The sequence below is a fragment of the Barbus barbus genome (assembly GCF_936440315.1).
Source record: "Barbus barbus genome assembly, chromosome: 41".
NCBI classification, from domain to species: domain Eukaryota; kingdom Metazoa; phylum Chordata; class Actinopteri; order Cypriniformes; family Cyprinidae; genus Barbus; species Barbus barbus.
This window is the reverse complement of record NC_136719.1, coordinates 25531736-25553312: the sequence shown is the minus strand read 5'-3', so window position 1 is coordinate 25553312 and position 21577 is coordinate 25531736. Positions and strand designations below refer to the sequence as shown.

The 21577-nt window shown below is 34.8% G+C and overlaps 1 protein-coding gene across 1 annotated transcript in view; it reads right to left on the bottom strand.

Annotated features, from left to right (window-relative positions):
- The window catches only part of LOC306860951 (uncharacterized protein), a gene marked incomplete at its 5' end in the record, with an annotated part of 76108 nt that overhangs the window by 41028 nt on the left and 13503 nt on the right, over nt 1-21577 (bottom strand). The window contains 14 exons of the mRNA XM_079402976.1: nt 133-177; nt 415-468; nt 589-633; nt 1165-1218; nt 3370-3423; nt 5550-5603; nt 5769-5822; nt 7153-7206; nt 10930-10974; nt 11055-11108; nt 16880-16924; nt 18387-18440; nt 19421-19465; nt 20829-20882. Coding sequence (XP_079259102.1) covers nt 133-177; nt 415-468; nt 589-633; nt 1165-1218; nt 3370-3423; nt 5550-5603; nt 5769-5822; nt 7153-7206; nt 10930-10974; nt 11055-11108; nt 16880-16924; nt 18387-18440; nt 19421-19465; nt 20829-20882 — 711 coding nt within the window. The remainder of the gene's footprint in view (nt 1-132; nt 178-414; nt 469-588; nt 634-1164; nt 1219-3369; nt 3424-5549; nt 5604-5768; nt 5823-7152; nt 7207-10929; nt 10975-11054; nt 11109-16879; nt 16925-18386; nt 18441-19420; nt 19466-20828; nt 20883-21577) is intronic.

Below are 21577 nucleotides of genomic sequence, written 5' to 3'. Positions count from 1 at the left end.
AGACAGACAGATAGATAGATAGATAGATAGATAGATAGATAGATAGATAGATAGATAGATAGATAGATAGATAGATAGATAGATAGATAGATAGATAGATAGATAGATAGATAGATAGATATTTGTACTTACAGGGGGGCCGTGTTTTCCAGGATTCCCTGGGTCACCAATTTCTCCCTGGGAACAGACAAAAATAAATAAATGAACATCAAAACCAGATCAACAAAATGAAACACTTGCATCATCAAGAATCTATGACTGTAAACCAAACTCTAATATGAACTTATCATCTGTGATAGATTTCACATTTGTACGGATGGTAATGGAAATACTGAACATAAGACTGGCTTTTTGCATTTTGCATTTTGGATGATGGACAGGTGGGATCATTTTTGCTGGTGAGGAGACACATACCTTCAGTCCTTCAGGTCCTGGTTCACCGATGAAACCCTTCCGACCTATTCGTCCCTGTAGTGGATGAACACACACACACACACACACACACAGGTGTAATTGTAAATGCTTATGCCTGTATACATTCACAACAAATAGCAACAAACATGAATCTTAAAAAAGAAAGACACTTACAGTGGGACCAGGCTTTCCAGGTGGACCCGGGGGGCCTTCGTCTCCCTGGAAAAACACACAAGGAAGCGGTTTAGTAAACATTCAGTGAACAGATCCCACAGAACATCGCCTGTAGACAAGATAACATTCCATCACTGTACACATCACACCACAAGCTTGAAAAGAAACGAGGCGATGAAAGAAGAGCAGAAGAACATCACTGAACTGTCTCTACTGCAGCTCTATTCTACTGCAGAGGATATTTCATTCACTTTATACCACCATACACACTCTGACAGAGAGATAGATAGATAGATAGATAGATAGATAGATAGATAGATAGATAGACAGACAGACAGACAGACAGACAGACAGACAGACAGACAGACAGACAGACAGACAGACAGACAGACAGACAGATAGATAGATAGATAGATAGATAGATAGATAGATAGATAGATAGATAGATAGATAGATAGACAGATAGACAGACAGACAGACAGACAGACAGACAGATAGACAGATAGATAGATAGATAGATAGATAGATAGATAGATAGATAGATAGGGTGTGTGAGATTGGAGATGAACTCTTTACCTCTGTTCCTTTTGGCCCTGGTGGTCCCTGGGGGCCCCGGGTTCCTTGAATACCCTAAACACACACACACACATACACATACACAAAATCTGTGCAGTGAGGAACACTGGGAAATATGGCGTTATTTTACTGCCAAATGTGGAGAGCGCATTTTTGTAGCGCAAAAGTAGATTAATATAATGTGCGAGGGCGAATCTCCTTTGCTCTCGCACAAAACCGGATGTTTGCTCTCGGATATACGCTGCTCTCGCACAGAGAGAATGCATGCACTTAAAACGTGTCATATTTAGTCATATCAAATGTACATTAGAAATGCCTAGGAATCGGGTGATTGGATGATTTATAAAAAAAAAAAAAAAAAAACCTAGTTTGTCTAATTGTTTGGTCAAACCACTCTGAGTGATTAAACAAACAAACAAATAAACAAAAAAGTATATTATTCTTAAAGTTCATGTGGCCATACATGTATTGTGTATGTATATATATATATATATATGAAGATGAATTATTTTCGCACCTGAATTAAACTTTGTCAAAAATGATCATTATGCACTTTTAAAAATGATCTTGAAACAGATTTCTTCATTAGGGCCTTTCCTTGATTTCTTTTATTGTTGCATTGTTGTTTTAACACACTGTTATTGTAGGCTACTTTGTTGTACTTTATATCTTTTATGTTTGTATTTTGTACTTTTCTGTGAAATATTTTGACAATCAAAGAAAGATCTTTCATGTCTTTCCAGTTTAATCATATTTAGCAATGTTAATCAAATATATATTTGAAATGGCTAGAAATGAGGTGCTTGGCTGATTTGTACATATAAACAAGCTCTGTCCAGCTATGGTTGGTCAAACCCCTCGATTTATCTAAAAACAGCCCGTGGCTCTAAAGACTTCATATAAAAGCTCAATGTTATGTCAGATATCGCAACTGAATTTAAAATCATTGCAATAAATTCTCAGTTGTTGGCAATAGTAAGTAACAATTCCTATCAAACAACATCAAAACGATGATATCATAACACACCAAGTGCTCTGATAGAATCGCTGTTTGGACATTTATTGGGAGTTTTTTTATTTATCTATTTATTTTTTTAAATCCAGTTTTTGTTTTCAGTTCTGATTTTCTTTTCATGAAAACTCACTTCATATTAGCAACACATTCAGTGGCACTCTCCTCTAAAACAGTGCATATTCAGTTATATGACAGTTATAGGTAATGACACTGTCTGCAAATGCATTAAACCCATAGAATATAATGTAGTGATGTTATCACAAATATGATAAACTCATTATAGTGTTGTATTTGGTCTCCACATCTTCAGTAGGCTATTTAGGGAATAGTGCATCTGACCCTAGTTCTGTCTTAAATCAGAAGATGTATATATATTTATTTATTTCAACACAAGTACACAATACATGTATGGCCACATGAACTTTAAGAATAATATACTTTTTTGTTTGTTTGTTTGTTTAGATTAATCGCTCAGAGGGGTTTGACCAAACGATTAGACAAACTAGGTTTGTTTGTTTTGTTTTATAAATCATCCAAACACCCAATTCCTAGGCATTTCTAATATACATTTGATATGACTAAATATTATTAAACTGTAGAGAAATTCAAGAATCAGTTCCCTCTTCACGTAGGCCTAGTATTTTCATTGGATCAGTCGTAGAAAAATCTGATTGGTTGATGACTTTTGACGTTTAATCCAGGTGTGAAAATAATTAATATCTAGCGCAAGAGCACGGAGAGATGTGCGCGTGCACAGGACAAAGTTTGAGCGCTCACATGCACACTTGAACGAGAGGAGAGACACGTTTTAAGACGGCGCACATCCGGTTTTGAGCGAGAGCAAAGGAAATCCGCGTGCGAGCGGGGAGATTCCCGCTCGCGCATTATATTAATCTACTTTCGTGCTACAAAAATGTGCTCTCGACATTTGGCAGTAAAATAACGCCATAGGGAAAAACATGTCTTTCATTCAAAGACTCAGACACATAATGGGTGAGAGTAACAAATGAGCTTTAGTGAGGGGCCTCGCTGTCTACTATTAAGGCAGCATCATGAGTGAAACTAAACCTAAAACCTCAGAAGGCAGCATAAGATTGATGCCCACCTTTTGGAACAAATATGATGTTGTATAAGTGTCTAGGTAGGCAGCTGTCTAAACAGTCATGATTTTAATTAGAGAACATGCATACCTTTGGTCCCGGGGGGCCGTTGGGTCCTGGTGCACCAATGTCTCCTGGGAAACCCTATAAAACATGGAGAAATACACATAAAGAATGCATTATGAGCTTCACCTTATACAGTGATTAACGGCTGCTCCGCCTTTGTCATTACAGCTCCGCCCACCTGTCATCAGACCACGCCACTTGCTATAAATTAGGGGCAGGCAGGGAGGGTTTACGTTTATAACTAGAGTTTTTCTATACTTCTGATAAATATTGCATTACTGAGTGTTTAGCTGGAGTGAGTTGTGTGTATGTGGGCTTGTTTTAGTGTTTAGTGTCAAAGGACAGTGAGAGGTCGTCATGGTGACTCAAACAGAAGGATGTTACCCATCCAAAGCACAGTCAATTATTGATTCATCAGCATATTTAAACCACTCTCCCCATTCACAGGTGAATAAAACATAAAGAGTTTACTACTGTTGATGACTCTCTCTGCTTGGAATAAAGAGGAATGTTGTGGGTCTGATAGTTTGCTCTCCAAGATCCAGGTCAACAAAAAGTGTCATACAAAATTGTATTTTTGTAATATGACAAAATGCAGAAAGAAATTCAATAAATATATCAAATGTATAATAACAACAACAACAATAATAATTATAGTAGTAATAATAATATAAGATTATTATTATTAAATAATTTGTATAGTATTAATAATAGGTTCTAATATTTTGAAAAAAAAATATATATATAAAATTATTATTATTATTATTAAACGTAAATAAATAAATAGTATGATAAATAAATAATATTATTATGCTGTGGGTCTGATATTTTGCTCTTAAAATTAACATGAATGTCATTCGGATGCAGGAAGATATCAAATAAAAATGTAAATTGTATAAAAATAATAATAATAATTAATACAAATAATTAATAATAATTATTATTATTACATAATACTTTATATAAATGATTAATTAATTGTAATTATAATACATATAATTTATAATGAAATATTTTATTTTTATTTTTATACTAATAGTATATATATTTAATAATAATTATAATCAGGAACATGCATTAAAAAAGTAAAAAAAAAAGTAATGTCAAGTTCTTGTGAGGATATGGCTCCACAACAGTTTCTTAGAATTGTTAATGACATTAATTTGCAGGCAGGAAAATAGCTACAGCATGACATGAGCATGAAATAACACAGAAGTGCCACTAGAGGGCAAGTTCCTAGCCACCTAGCTGCTATCAAACTAGCACGCGGGACGTTAAACTCTTGCGCTGGATGAGTTTCATCCATTTGCCGCACAGATGCTTCTGCGTTTACTCTGATAAAGCTGCGAGGAGCCATGATCATGTTCGGAATTAACGAAAGACAAACACAAAAATCAACACAAATAACAAGGAAGTAGACATGCCTTCCATAAAAGACACAATTCAGGCTATTTATTGGAGACTATAAACAGCTCTAATGTGATTAATGCTTTGTTGTATTGAAGAAGGTTTGGGGCATCTGAAGGCCACATGCACTGATCTAATAAGAGCGTCGCTCTCAAGTCTGCTCCAAATCTTTCAGCAAATTTAAACATAACCAATACAATTACTGACATACTTCTCAAAATCAGTGCAGAAATACTAAATAAGTCAATTGATTTCATCTGCTTATTTGTAATATTCTTTAGTCTGGGAGAAACATTTGATGTGAAATCATTAGAATAACTGCAGTCATATTTCCAGATGAACACTTACTGAAGCAGCTGGGCTTTACTTGATTCTCCATCAATCTTTTTTTTTTATTTTTTAGAAAAATCAGTGCGTCTCAAATCTGATCATCAGGATCTTTTGAGGAGCGTTTGTTCCCAGAAGCTTTACTTTCAGTGTTCCTCAGCGGAGGAATGATCTCCACAAGCCTCCAAAACATCTCACATCTTCTGAGGAGCGTTTATTTCTCCATCATTCAGTCATCACTGGATTGCATTGCATTATATGTTTGGATCATTTCAATCTTATGTTACTAAGACATTTGTTTTTAGATATAGGGTGACCGCTGATATTTAGATCATTTTATGTCAGTCTGCTCTACTGTTATAAGGATATCATTGATTTATATTACAAGCAAACTGGACGTTTGTTTCCTGACTCGATCAAAACCAAACCTCCACACAATCCTGACAGTTTTCCTGAGCTCTGGTTCTCACCTCAGGTCCTGGTGGCCCCGGAGGCCCCTGTGGTCCCGGGTCACCTGTTTTCCCCTTTCAGAGAGAGAATATCAACCATAAACATCATATATATATATATATATATATATATATAAATAAATAAAAAGAGATCATAGTTCAGTCTCTCTCAGATTTGTAACCAGACTTGCTGGTTTACTGACAACGGACAGCATTTATATTGAACACAGGTGGTCTTACGAGAGGTCCTGGTTTTCCGCGTGGTCCTGTCGGGCCTGGATTGCCAGCCGTCCCCTGGAAGAGAGACACAAACAAAACTCGCTGTTTCCTCGCTGTCTGCATAAACCACCCAATCCATCTATATACACAGCATTCCCACACATTCAGACCCACAAATCTCCATTACTTAACCAGTAGTTCATGATTTTTTCAAATGCCTCACTCAAAAAATATGTAAAATTTTTGTATTTGAATATATGTATGCAAATGTCCATTTGCATTTCACTGTTTAAACTTAATATGATTCATATTTGTCAGTCATACATAAATGAAACAGGTCAGATTTCTGTAACAGGACTACTATACTGCATGTGTTTTAAACAAACAATAACCAGCTTTATATATATTTATCATTAATAAATCAAACTCATACATTTTAACTCAGTGAACATTGCTTGTTCCTCAGCTAGTCATATTTTAACCATGTTCACATTTTTTTTAAAGGAATAAATTTGATTGTTTTCACAATGAACAGAGCTACGCTTATTCTAGGCAGTTAAAAGTACATTTTAAAAATGAAAAATATCTATATAATAATCGAAAAGAATCTCTATAATAATCAAAAATATATTTTTTTAGTAATTAAAAGATTTAAAAGATTTAAAAAAATAATATAAAATAAAAATGTGATATATATGACATTTTTATTGTTATATTGTTATTTTTTTAACATTTTAATCTTTTTTTATATATATATATATATATATATATATATATATATATATATATATATATATATATATATATATATATATATAATCTAAAAATAGACTTCATTTTCTATAGCAAAACACAATTTCTTTTAATTTCATTGTAAAGTATGGATATATTCAATGAAATAATAAATGAATAAAAATTGCATAATAATTACAAATTAAAATGTCATTCTATTTAAATAGACACAATAAAAACCATGCAAATATAAAAAATAAAAGGTATAAAAATAATACAAATAATATAAAACAAAACTATTGATTATTTAAATAGATGAAATAGTTAATAATAAACTATGCCATGACTTTTTAAGAGCACAAATCTGACCTGTTCCATTTATTTATGATTGACAAGCATGTAACAAAAAGTATATTAGTTTATTAGTGTATGTTAAAACTGTGAAATTCAAATGAATGGATATTTAATATGCAACTCAAATGCATGAATCTTAAAGACCTAATAATACATTTTTAGAGATTCCTGCAGCAGATTTCTATCATGCACCAAACTTTCAGACACAAGGGAATATACTAATCAATGTACAAATGTCTACAATAAAACTTTTAAGAGACAGACTGACGCTATTTCATGACCATATAAACCAAGCATACGGTTTCATCTTGACACTCACCTTGTCGCCCTGATAGCCAGTCTCTCCCGGTTCACCCCTCAATCCAGGTTCACCCTAAATCATACAGCATCAGGATTACAGAATAGAGACGAGACGCCAAACACTCGTCGCCGTTTAACACAGCATGCCTGAACTGGATCCCATGTATGCATATATACTGTATATACAGCAACAGTCACGAGTTTCCATGTGTTAGAATAACACTGAAGAGATGAAAACTCAGAAATAACACAAATGACTGTCTGGAAACGATGTGATGAAAACTAAAACGCTTTCAAATTTGAGCTTTTCTTTACATTCCAGCCAGTGTTATTATATTATCATTGAGCTAGAGTTTCATAGATTTTTGGGTATTTTAAATAGTTTTTATTTTAGTTAAAAAGTTTGTTATTTATTTAAGATTTTAGTTATTTTAGTATATCAAGTTGAAATAAATGAAAATGAGAAACATTACAGGAAACTATCTGAAATTAAATAAGTTTAAGGTTATTTTATTTATTTATTTAGTCATTTAGCAGACGCTTTTATCCAAAGCAACTTACAAATGAGGACATAAGAAGCAATCAAAACCAACAAAAGACATATAGATCAAATAAAATTAGAATAGAGAGTGCTAGAGTTAGAGGGTCAAGTAAAGATGGAACAGATGAGTTTTTAGCCGTTTCTTGAAGATGGGTAAGGATTCGGCTGCGTTAGTTAAGATTATTTATTAATTTTTTTATTTCAGTTAACATTCATTTTATTTCAGGTATCAATATATATATATATATATATATATATTGTGACGAGCGTCCCGAAGTGTCATCAGCGTCGCCCTGGGAACAAGCGAGGAACACCTGCCCATCCTCATCACAGGCTGATCGGTCACAGCTGCGGCTCATCAGACGGCGGCTACATAAGCCACACAAGCCCCACACACAGGGAGACTACTCCATGAGACCAAGCACTAACTCGCCCTCTCATTTCTCCGACAGACAGCAGCGTGTGACCGGCCAGCCCCACTGGAACACTGCACGGATTCACTGCGCTGAGGAAGAGAGCACTCACCACACTGGAGCACCCACAAGGACCCTTTGTTGCCCTTCACTCTTTCTCAATAAAGCCACCCTTCGGGGCATTTCACCTGCCTTCCCTGTCGTGTGATTCCTCACCCCGTTACAATATATATATAATATATATATATACAGTGCCCTCCAAAAGTATTGGAACAGTAAGGCCAATTCCTTTATTTTTGCTGTAGACTGAAAACATTTGGGTTTGACATCAAAAGATGAATATGAGATGAGAGATTAACATTTCAGCTATTTACAGGTATTTTCATCTGGATCTGATACACAACTTAGAAGATAGCACCTTTTGTTTGAACCCACCCATTTTTCATGTTACCAAAAGTATTGGAACAGATAGAATTAACAGATTAAAGTGAAAAAGACTTAATATTTAGTTGCAAATCCTTTGCTTTCAATAACTGCATCAAGCCTGTGACCCATTAACATCACCAAACTTTTGCATTCTTCTTTTGTGATGCTTTTCCAGGCTTTCACCGCAGCCTCTTTCAGTTTTGGGGGGTTACTCCCTTCAGTCTCTTCTTTAGCAGGCAAAATGCATACTCTACAGGGTTTAAGTGTGGAGATTGACTTGGCCAGTCTAAAACCTTCCACTTCTTGCCCCTGATGAACTCCTTTGTTGTTTTGGCATTATGTTTTGGGTCATTATCTTGCTGCATGATGAAGGATCTCCCAATCAGTTTGGTTGCATCTTTCTGTAAATTGTCAGACAAAATATTTCTGTAGACTTCTGAGTTAATTTGCTGCTGCCATCATGTGTTACATCATTAATGAAGATTAATGAGCCTGTCCCAGAAGAAGCGATGAAAGCCCAAGCCATTACATTACTTGTGTAATGTGTACTATAATGTACACCTGTGTACACTGTGTTTCAGATGAGCTTGTATGTTTGGGATCATGAGCAGATCCTTTCTTTCTCAAAACTTTAGCCTTTCCATCACTTTGGTCCATAAAATCAGTCCATGAAACCTTGTCCCAGAATTTTTGAGGCTCGTCTCCTATTCTTCTTGCTAATGAGTGGTTTGCATCTTCTGGTGTAGCCTCTGTACTTTTGTTCATGAAGTCTTCTGCGAACAGTAGATTGTGATACCTTCACTCCTGCCCTCTGGAGGTTGTTGCTGATGTTAAAAATTCGAATGCTGATTCGAAATGGTGTCCCCCAAGGTTCGGTGCTATCACCCATGCTCTTCAACCTTTACATCAGTGATCTTCCCCAAACAATATCTGGAAAGTACGGCTATGCGGACGATCTTGCACTTCTTCACTCCGACAGAGTCTGGTCTAAATTAGAGAACACACTAAGAGCAGACATGACCCAGCTGGCAACCTATTTGAGGTCCTGGTGGCTTAAGATGAGCAAAGCAAAAACAACTGTCACAGCCTTCCACTTGAACACCAAGGAAGCTAACCATCAACTTACCATCAATCTTGATGGCATACCACTCCCTTACAGTGCCACACCAACCTATCTTGTCGTGAAACTGGACAGACAACTTACGTATAAAGAACATCTCAAGGCACTAAGGTGTCTACTAGAAACAACCTGCTACGCCGTCTGGCCGGATCATCATGGGGCGCCAGTACTTCCACCTTACGAACCAGCGCACTAGCACTGGTCTACAGCGCTGCGGAATATGCATCCCCTGCATGGTGCAGGAGCTCCCATGTAAAGAAATTACTGAACGACACCATGAGGCTTATTACGGGATGTCTTCGCCCAACACCAACTGAACTCCTCCCAGTGCTTTCAGGCATTGCCCCAGCACCTCTTCGCAGAGAACACCACACTCGTACTCTTGTCACCAAGGCCTTAACATCTCCATGATTTAGTGGAGCAGTCGAATCTTCTGGGTCAGCAACGCTTGAAGTCACGTAATCCTTTCTCCCGACATGCAGCTAGGCTTGTGAATTCACAGTTTGACATCCGTGAATCATGGATTACCGACTGGCAACAGGTGTCTCGACCTGTTCATCTGACCATTGTCCCTAACACAGCCCTACCACCTGGCGCTGAGCTACCAAGGAAAGAATGGGTGTCCTTGAATCGTCTGCGAACTGGTGCATTCATGTACCGCTGGGGACTGCGGCAGTCAGCTGCCTGCCAATGCAGTGCTCCTGAGCAGACCGCCCAACACCTGATGGATGAGTGCTCCAATTTCTGTCCACCTGTGGACTTGAACCTTTGTCATCCTGGGCCCTCCACAAGGTAGTGGTTATGGCTACTAGGGGATATTACATAATGCTGTCTCATACGAGAATCAATAATTACCTTTAGTTATTTTAGCACGTCATTTTAGTATTTCATACACTATTTCAGTACACCGAGTTTGGAAACTAGATAAAATAAAATAAATATTTTTTTCAAATTTTTTCAATATTGTTTTTTATTCCAGTTATTGTTCTAATATAGTTACAACATACCTGTGGACATACCTTTGTTTTATCTACAGAACTAGTTTTGTAAGCTTTTAAAATCATGAGAAACATACATTTAGTAATTTAGCAGTTTTTAAAAGATTTCACAAAAGAACAGATCTTCTGTTTCTCAATAAATAAAACTAGTTTCAGAAGCCATTAAGGCCATGAGAAACCTAAATGAATTCAAGTGTGCTGAAACGTTTGATCATCTATGACATGTTAGACCATTTCTCCAACACATTATCCTCATAAGTTTGCATGTTCGCTGCAATAATAGAAATATTTAAATCACCTTATCACCTTTCATTCCAGGAGGCCCCGCCCCTCCGGTCAGGCCCTGCCAATGAGAGAACAAGCTCTTCAGTGTCCAGCCAATCAGGTTACAGAAACACTGAGCCATGATGTGAGGGATGGTACCTGAGGTCCCACAATGCCAGGAAAGCCGCGGGGTCCCTCGGGCCCCGGATCACCCTGAGAGAAGAGACAGAGATGGAGCGTGAATAATTCAGTGAATGACAGCTGTATGAGGACAGTCCCACCGTCCACCATCATGATGTCAGTCTGCGGTCAGTTTCTGGCTTTTTACAAACATGTTAGAAACGCAGAGCCCTGCACCCACTTTATCTGTGACTGAACTCTCACACGCACGTTTACACAACTACTCCTGAAAGAGCAGAATTAACCCGCTTCCTGCTGCGGTAAATGCAATTTTACAGTCACTCGCGGTCGGGACAGAATATCAAGGGAAAGATCTATTCAATGTTATCTCACAGGAGGAACATTTGTATTTTACAACCACGTTCTTTGGGAAAAGGTGGGACCAAAGGAATTAAAGTACTTTAAGTCATACAAACTAAAAAAGTCCATTTAAATAATGTTGTGATTTTTAAATGTATTTAAATTGAATATTTAATTCATTTAAATAATAATAATAATAATAATATATGAATGCGTATCCATGACATAGATTCCAAGGAAACTTATATATAAAAATATATATTTTTATATATAAAAAAGGATTTGTCAAATAAAGAAATACATAAATAAAATTCAAAGCAGCTGAAAAAAAGGTATACTTGCTGATTTAAAAAAAAAAAATATATATATATATATATATATATATATATGTATGTGTATATATATATATATATATATATATATATTTATACACACACACACACACACTTTTACATATATATACACGCACACACACACACATATATATACACACACACACACACACACACACACACACACACACACACATAATATTGTAGTAGGGTAAATAATATTTAAATATAAATGTATCAGAAAAAAACTATTCAAAACCATCAAAAACAACACAAAACAGGGAAAAATTTACAATTTAAATCTTTTCAATTTGATATACATTTATCTATATCAAAAAAGTTGCTGCTTTAAATTCTTTGAGTTGAATCAAATTGTCTGTGCAAGTCATTTTTACTTGAATTATGTCATAATGAAAAAAAAATCAAGTTGAATTTTGAACAAGTTAAAGTAACAAATACACATATTGATCATAATGCTGTAATATCTTTCTACACTGTAACAGTATATTTACTGCTCATATCTGTGTATTTTTAAATGCGTCAAACACACTTCTTTACATCTGCGCTCAGTGTTTCTGTGAAAGCAGCACTAATAGAGCAGGCCCTGCAGAGAGACGCTGTTTGTGAGGCTGTTTCTCATTAAAGGGCCATAACTAATAAACCGCTCTCATGTCTGCACTGATTCATGGGAACCAGCCTCTTCTTTCACCTCAAACCTACAGGAAAAATGAACAAATATCTCCGAGCCGGAGAGATGATGCTCTTCAGGCGTCTTCTGCAAAACGTGAAGTAAAATAATGTACAAGAGCATCCAGACCACTAACAAAGCCAGTAATGGCATCAGTATACAATGGTATTACCATAGTACAAGTGCAAAATCATGGTATTGCCATGTGACTTTGTTTATTTAGCTTGTGAAGACGTGTTTTGAGGGAGGGCTGCTCATCTGGAGCTGGTAGATGTTTGTAAAAGACTCACAGATCACAAACAAATCACACACAGTCCATGAAAAAGCTCTTCTGTCCGCTGCACGAGATAAAAACGACAGAAGTAAGAGGAGAAGAAGAAGGTGAAATACGACTCATTTGCTGCAGAAAACACATCAATCTGGGAATGTTCAAAAGCATCTCATGTACAGATGCATTTTATTTTTCAGGGCTCTTTGATGAATAGAAAGTTCAAAAGAACAGCATTTATTTTTCTTTTGTAACATTTTACTGTTGCTTTTGATCAATTGAATGTGTTCCTGATCAATAAAAGTATTTCTTTTTTCTAATATTAAATAAATAAATAACTAGCAATTACAGAAAAAAAAAAATCAACATTTACTTAAAGTAAAATTTTACTTAAAATGGTTTAAAAACCTAAAATAAAATTATGCAAAATATTATAATCATTAATATAATATAATATAATGCATCTAAAATTGAATAAATTCTTAATACATAAACAGAATTTATTTGAAATAGAATTATTTTGCAACATTATAGAGAGCTTTACTGTCACTTTTATCATTTTCAGTGTATGGTTCATAAGTTATATATATATATGTAACATATGTAGATATATTTTCCAAATATTCATATATTCTGACTTTACAATATAAAAAATAGCAAAACATATCAAAATCAATATTTTGAAAATTCTAAGATTCTAAAATTTTGGAAAACATTTATATATTTTTTATATAATTATATTCTATAATAATATTTATATGTTTTCCAAATATTAATATATTTCTATATAATGTTTAGTATAAAAGACCAGTTTTTTTTAACAAAGAAACACAGGTTTTATCTCATTATCAACAATAGACTTGACGCAACTAAAAAGTGAATAAAATAATTAATCTAAATAAAGTAAATTAGGCATTGAACAGTTTGTTCTCTAATATCAGCTGGCATGACATAACAGATCAGAAACCAAACCGAGCCTCTGTTTCTCTATTATTGTCTCTATTTCATGTGCTTCCCCTTTCAGTGAGTCTGACATATCAGAGCTGGAATCAACCTGATCGTGTTCAACAGGGCATTTATTAGCATAAAAGCTGATTTTCACAGCTCTTAAAGACACTTCAGGACCTCTCTGATCATCAGCTGATCCGTCAGAGACAGAAACCGCAGTGAAAGCATCATGAGAAGCAACATCCCGCTCTAAATCTGCCGTCTGACACCCTGACATCTCTGTCCAGAGCTTTATACGGCTCCGGGGGTTTGCTTTTAAAGCCGGAACGAGCCGAGCAGACGGTCCTCTACTGTATCACACACACAATCATTGGCTTCCTGACACATGAACGGCTCCGCAGAGACTCACAGAGCAGAGACACATGCAACAGACTGAAACACACACCAGTGAAGGAAACCTAAGAGGGATTTTAACATTTGAAGTTGCCACAAGTTATTGTAGTTACATAAAACTAAAACTAAACCAATAAAAAAGCAGTTTTGAAGATTAAAATAAAATAACCGTTAAAATTAAAAAAATTCACTTTATTTCGGCTAGTAGCCAAGTCAATGTTATTTCTTTTTTTTTAGTTTAACTAAAATAACTACAACTTAAACTTTTTTAAACTATAAAAAACTATAATAAAAATGACAAATACATACATTAAAATTACATATAAAAATAAATCAATAAAATATAAATACAAAAATAAAAACTATTTCAAAATATTGAATAAAAACTACGGAAGCTTGTTTCCGTCACAAAATTAAAAAAACAAATTAAAAGAATTGTGACTTTTCATTTTGCAATTCTGGCTTTTCCCCCCTATGAATTACGAGATATAAACTCACAATTGTGACTTTTTTCTTGCTATTATGAGTTTATATCACACAATTATGACTTTATAAGCCTCAAGTGTGAGTTTATATAAGAGATTTGTGAGAAAAGTCAGATTTATTCAGAAACAAGCTTAAAAAACAACAACAACTGCAGTATAATAGTATCTCAATGATGCTAAAATAATACTACCGTCACATGACTTGTCAAATATTGAAGGTGATTTTATTGGAGATATAATGTGATGATTGTGGTTGTGATGATTTTAATGCACCGTTTCCAAAAGACTATTTCATTAGTTTCCATTACTATTATTATTAATAATAATACATTTTTATTATTGATATAGCACTGAAAGAAATACACAGTAAATACAGTAAACACAGTAAATGAATGAATGAATAAATAAATGAATAAATAACATAAAGATCTTAAAAATATGTGTTTTAATTATAAAACAACTTTTGCAGCTTTTGTCATCATAATATTTGATTCGGTGCATTAAGTAAAATCACCTGCAAATAAGCAGTTACATGTATTAATATTAATAATCAGGATAAACTATTCTTCTGACAAGTAATATAGTTTGCACATGAATATAAATCAGTAGTTTTTTGCTGGTTTTCAGCAGCTTGTTCTGCTACTGAACAGAGTTGAGTCCCGCCAGCAGCTCCTGCCAAGAGGATATTAATAACGCTCAACACTTCAGGAGCAGAGATCTGCTGATAAACCGCTGCTTTTGGCCAAAATCTGCTCTTGTAGGAGAGATGAAAGAGCCGGGATCACAGTCACTCAACATCACTTCAGCATGAAGTTCCCCAAGCACACCACTGTACTCACAGCCAGTCTGCTTTCTGCACAGATATAATCATTTTTATTAACCTGTTATTTTAGTTTGAGTTAATTTGGTATATAACAAGTGAAAACCATCACAATCGTCGCATTATATCTCCAGCAAAATCATCATCGATATTTAACAAGTCAAATGAACTTTCTATTCATTCTTTAAAATTGAGATCTGTTTTTGAGTTATCTGTAGTCATTTCACCATTTTTATTAGTTATTGTTTTATATATAAAATGTATTTTTATTTTCAGTTATTTTAGTGCTTCAAGTTAAACTAAATGAAAATGAGAAATGCCTCAGAAACTAGCTGAAATAAAATAAATGTAATAAATAAAATGAAATCATTTTGGGCCCTATTTTAACGATCTAAGCCAGGGGTGTGCAATTAATTTTCCCAAGGGGTCACATGAGAAACTTGGGCGGTTGCAGAGGGCCGGATCAATACACTTAACTCAGTTATGCCCAATATATTTTATATCTCTTTATAAAAAAACAGTAAATGGAACATTACAATCATACAATGAAAATGTGGAGCACACAATTATACCAGTAGCTAATGAACATTCACAAAAACAGTTTTTTTTCTTGCAGTGTTTCCAAAACTACTATCACAACTTTGAACAAAAAATCTAGTATTTCAAAGATTATGGACGTGACATTCGCAGTCAAAACCTGAAGCACACATTCTCATAGAATGCATTCATAACAAGAGCTATATGGAACCATCTGTTTATATTTTCTAAACCGCTGAAAATGGAGTTCAGACATCAGTAAAGTATCAGTCTATAAACGATGAGGAAAATAGGATACACGTGCATGACAAAAAAAAGACCAGAGATTTTGAGAGACAACGTATTTTGTAGACTTTCTGTGATTTACAACGCACAGCCCAGAAGCAACAACATCTGCAGGATGGAAAGAGTTAGCTATTCACAACATAAAATATAGCCTACATAGGCTATTTTTATTTTATTTAAAAATTGACTTTAGACCAGGTTTCAGTTCGTCAATGGCGCAATTAATATCAGTTGCCTCAAAATAGCAAGGCGTCAATGATGCGCCTGAACACAGCTGGTTTTCAGACCATCATGCCTATGAGCAAATGCATTTGCTATTTAAACAACGTGCTGCAGGACGTGAAAATGATAACTGCGTCGGGCTGAAACTAGCAAAAAACACTTGCATCGCACCTGCCGGTGCATTATGCCAGGTGTATGATAGAGCTCCATTTTTTATGGTTTTGTTTTTAATTTTATTAACCCCACGTGACACAATATTTTTGAATCTGATAATGTTTTTAACCCATACTGAAAGATGGCAGTTTTTAAGAAAACTGTTCTCCTAAACATTAATGATGAAGAAGAATCAAGGACAGAACGGGTGAACAGAGATATCAAACCCTAAGGTTAAACAGGTTAAGCAGGTTTTGTCTGATCCTGACATGAGACAGGGTTGGTAAGAGTGTGTTTTATGCAGTAATATGCATATGCACAGCGAAGAAGCTGATTTACCCTCCTCTGTTTATACATGTGTGTAAGGACTCACTCTTAGGCCTGGGAATCCACTGCTGCCGGTTCCTCCGACGGGCCCCTAAAACACACCAAACACAAGAAACTCAATCCCACAATGCATTCAGGAGGAACAGGTCTGATGATTTGTCTACATGTAGGATTATTTTCAAACATCTTTAAACATTTGTCTTGTACTGAAGACATCAAAGATCTCTACAACTGCAAGGCGTTTCAGGCTTTTGATACATTGTACTATTATCAGAAACACTGTATAATTTTTTTATTTTTAATTTGGACATTGTATTATTATCAGAAACCCTATTAGTTGATGTCTTAACAGATAAATGACACACACAGAAATTTTAGGGCTTTCATAATCCAGAAAGATATTCTTAAAGGTGTCATCGGATGCCCATTTTCCACAAGTTGATATGATTCTTTAGGGTCTTAATGAAAAGTCTGTAACATAGTTTGGTTAAAATTTCTCAATGGTAGTGTAAAAAAACATTTTGTTGCTTTTTAAACCTGTCAAAAACAGCTCTGGTCAGAGCAAGCCGTTTTGTAGCATTTTCCTTTAAATGTTAATGAGCTCTGCTGACCACGCCCTTCTCTTCCGAGGCGGACAGCTCTCAGCTCACTCAGGGCGGGGCTAAGGTAAGACTGTCTTGTCAACTATCACGGGAGGGGTCTGCACAGAACTACGTCATTCTGACAGGAATCTCAGAACAGCCTGATTTGAGAAAGAGGATTTTAAAATAAAAAAAACACTTGAGTGGATTTTTATCATTATAGGATGGATTCAACTTGGAAAGTGAATTTTGCATCTGATGACCCCTTTAAATTAAATTTTATGTCCTATTGATAGTCATAATGGATGCATTGATGACAAAAGAACAGCATTTATTTGAAATAGAAACCTTTTTTAACATTACAAATGTCTTCCTGTCACTTTTGATCAAGTTAATGCATCCTTGCTAAATAAAAAAGTATTAATTATTATTATTTAATCTAATTTAATTCATATTATTTAGTCTTATTTAATCTCATCAAACTTTTGAACGGTATATACTATGGCACAGAATATACATTATACATAATTATTATATATTAAAAAGTGTAGTCAACCAACATGACTTCTTAATAGCTGACACTGAAATCAGTATATCCACAGACTATCCACCTAATATTAATAATAATAAAATTAATAGTAATTATTATATGATTTAATTATAAAAAAATAATATGTACATACAATTTCTGAAACTTAATGTTAAATATTTATTCATACAATTGTATTATAATATTAATGCATAATTATTATACATCATTTTAATACAGTAATTCATATACATAATTTGTACATCAAAGAATACCTTTGTGCTACTGTCCAAAAACAATGCATGGTATACTTTGGTTTTCCCTGAATGAAATTATGAATATTGATCTATTGTTCCAATTTCTAGCAAAGGCCCAGTAAATCTGAAATCAATGCATCTTAACTCTATATAACTGTGTTTATCTGATGGCAGAGAGACTCGTACCTCATTTCCGTCAGGTCCGGGCGGCCCTCGCTCACCCGCATCACCAACAACACCCTGCAAGAACACTGCGTCAGTCTCACATCAGACACACAGCGCTTTTCCGTGAGGTCAGATCACACATCTGAGCGCATCGCCTGGCTATGAATCTGATGTTGTACAATGGCTTATTTCATGTCTTTATACAGTACATGTCTCCTGATCAGTGTATGTTACTGTAAAGGATCTGCTGTGTAAATGGCAGTGGTTTGCAGTTCAGGAGAGCGTCTGCATGTTTGCTTGTGTCTTTGAGAGCCCAGGGGCCTCTGAACGTCTTCCAGCAAGCTTTCATCCAGGCTGGAGATGCCTGTGATTAATCATTCTGCTGCAGACGGCGGGCAGGAGCCCAGCTGGCACACCGGCACTGTTGTGATTTTAACAGGCTCGTATGTTTGAGGCTTTCTCAGGACCAACACTTCCCAAAACTATAACAACATGAGCTGCTCTCTAGAGTTTTAGAGAAGCTTTCTGAGAATCTCTGAGAATCTGATCAATCAAGGAATGATTGATCAAATGTCTGAAGACACCTAATTAAAAACCAAAGCTCAATTTGATTTTTGGCCAATGCTGATACCAATATCTATAGACTATCTATAGGATTAAATAATAATAATAATAATAATAGTTATTATTATTGATGTTGTTTGTTTATTTATTATATGTCTTATTTTATGATAGAAAATAAGATTTTTTTTTATTTTTATATATATATATACACATACATACATTTTTACCACATGCACATCGGTCAGAATGACCCTCACAACCACTTTAAGAAATGAAGCAATGTTTCTGTACTAATGTAGACTTTTATATGTTGCATAACATCTTCCATCAGTATAATTTTGTCGCCTTTACAGCTGGACGACAGATGACAAGAACAGATTCTTTGTTAATTTTCGTGTGTTTTCCCACAAGTAACTTCATCTGTTATAAATATGCATCACACATTTGCATAATATCCCCTGATGACAGCTTATGAATGAGAGAGCATTTACCTGTCTTCCTTTGGGACCCTTGATTCCCACAGGACCCGGAATTCCCTGGAACACATCGAGATGATAGCGGTTACCAAACGATCCGATCTGACACACATTGATCACATTGAGCCGGGGGGGCGTCATCAATCTCAACGCTGTTGTCTTGTGTGTTTTCCAGCTTATGTCATTCATTTGGGAATTTGAGTCAAATCGCAGCAACTCTCAACACAATGTTCGGCTTTAACAGCACGTGTGTTAGTCAGTCTAACATGTCTGGACGAAACCGGCATTACGCTGATATTAAAAGAATACTGATGGATATAAACAGCATCTGTGGCCTGTGATCATTATGGCTATCTATCATTATGTAAAATGAGTGAAACATCCTTTTACAATAAGACATTTACTATGGAAGTCTATGGGGCAAGTTTACAGGATCGTACCAAGCAGAAATATACAGAATTATTCAGTAAAAATGCTTTACATTTGAGTCATTAAATGTTTACAACATCCTTTTGTGGTAGAACTAGTTTTCTAGAATTAATAAAATTTAAATTTAAAAAATATAAATTGAAAAATATAAACTTATTTTAGCTAACTAAACCTAAAACTGTTAAAAGCATTTCTGTTAATTGAAATAATGAAATATACTGTAAATATTAGATTAAAAACTTTTTATTGAAAATGACATTTATATTTTTCTATTATTATTATTATTATTATGATTTAAACCTATTTCATTTAGTTGCCAAGGCAATATTTGTCATTTTCATTTAGTTTAAGTACTAGAGCTATAAATAAATAAATATTTACAAAATAATAAAAATGAAAAAAACAAAAAACAGAACAAAATGACTAAATATACAATTAAAATTAAACTGATAATTCAATATATTAAAAACTATAATAGTACTGTAGCTCAAACAGTAAAGCATGACACTTGTAACATCATAAACATGGGTTTGACTTGCATGGAATGCATGAACATAGAAAACTTCAATGCATATATGTATAAATGTAAATGTAATTTCTGAGAGTGAAGTTTGCTGCATGTACTAAACGCCATTACAGATACCACTGATAGCAAGCGAATCTGAGCAGGTTAAACAGGTTTTGTCTGATCCTGACATGAGACAGGGTTGGTAAATGATCACACTTGTTTCATGTTAACATGAAATATTTCATCTAGTTGCAAATTTTAGCCACTTAATCACATTTCTGCATGCTGGCCTACTTGATATCCATTCTAAGTGCATGGATTCTTCAACACACTTCTTTGATTGTACAAATTGATAGATGATTCAAAATGACTTTCTGTAGCAATCGACAGCATGTTACTTTGCATCAATTCATGCTAATGGCATCTGCTTGCATGTTATATGTATTAATGTGAAATTATGATACATAAATATGCATTTGAACTCACTCTCTCTCCCTCCAGTCCTGGTGCTCCTGCAACTCCTGGAGGTCCGATGAAGCCCTGATACGGAAAAACAGACACACGTCACCAATAGATCAAAACTACAAGTTTACAGTATCAATTTTTGAACTCCTCCTTCTACATCTTTCATCAGATTGTCCCCAAAATTTGGTCCGATAATACTGAAACCATGCTGTTCAAAAGTTGCTCTCAAATGTACCATTTACATATAATGCACTAAGAAATTCAATGACAACAAACAAAAGGCAAGGCCATACAGTATCTTTGAAATGCTTTGGCTTATTGGAACAAAAATTGGTGCAAATTGTCACCTCCATGCCCTGATGATACTAGAGCATTTTAGAGACAGCGCCACCTACTGGGCAACAAAAACTGAATTTTTAATAAGCCACGAGCATAAATGATTGAACAAATCTACTTACAATATTTATACCTTTGGTTTGTTTGGCGACATAACTGCAGCTTGCTGTATTTTTTTTCTTTTCCAAAATTATTTGTTAAAAACTTAAAAATCGTATATTCTTACCAGATTTATATCCTTCAACTACAGCATACAGGCTCATTTATCATCCTCATTTCATTAGTCACCTTTCGAAACTGTATATTGCTCTTAATCACAGTAATTTACAAGTAATGTACACATAATGCAGCTTACATTCTTCAATAATACACAGAACAATATGATCATGTCAGCATCAGGTTATGATAACCTAATTTTTTCACGTTTAACGTAC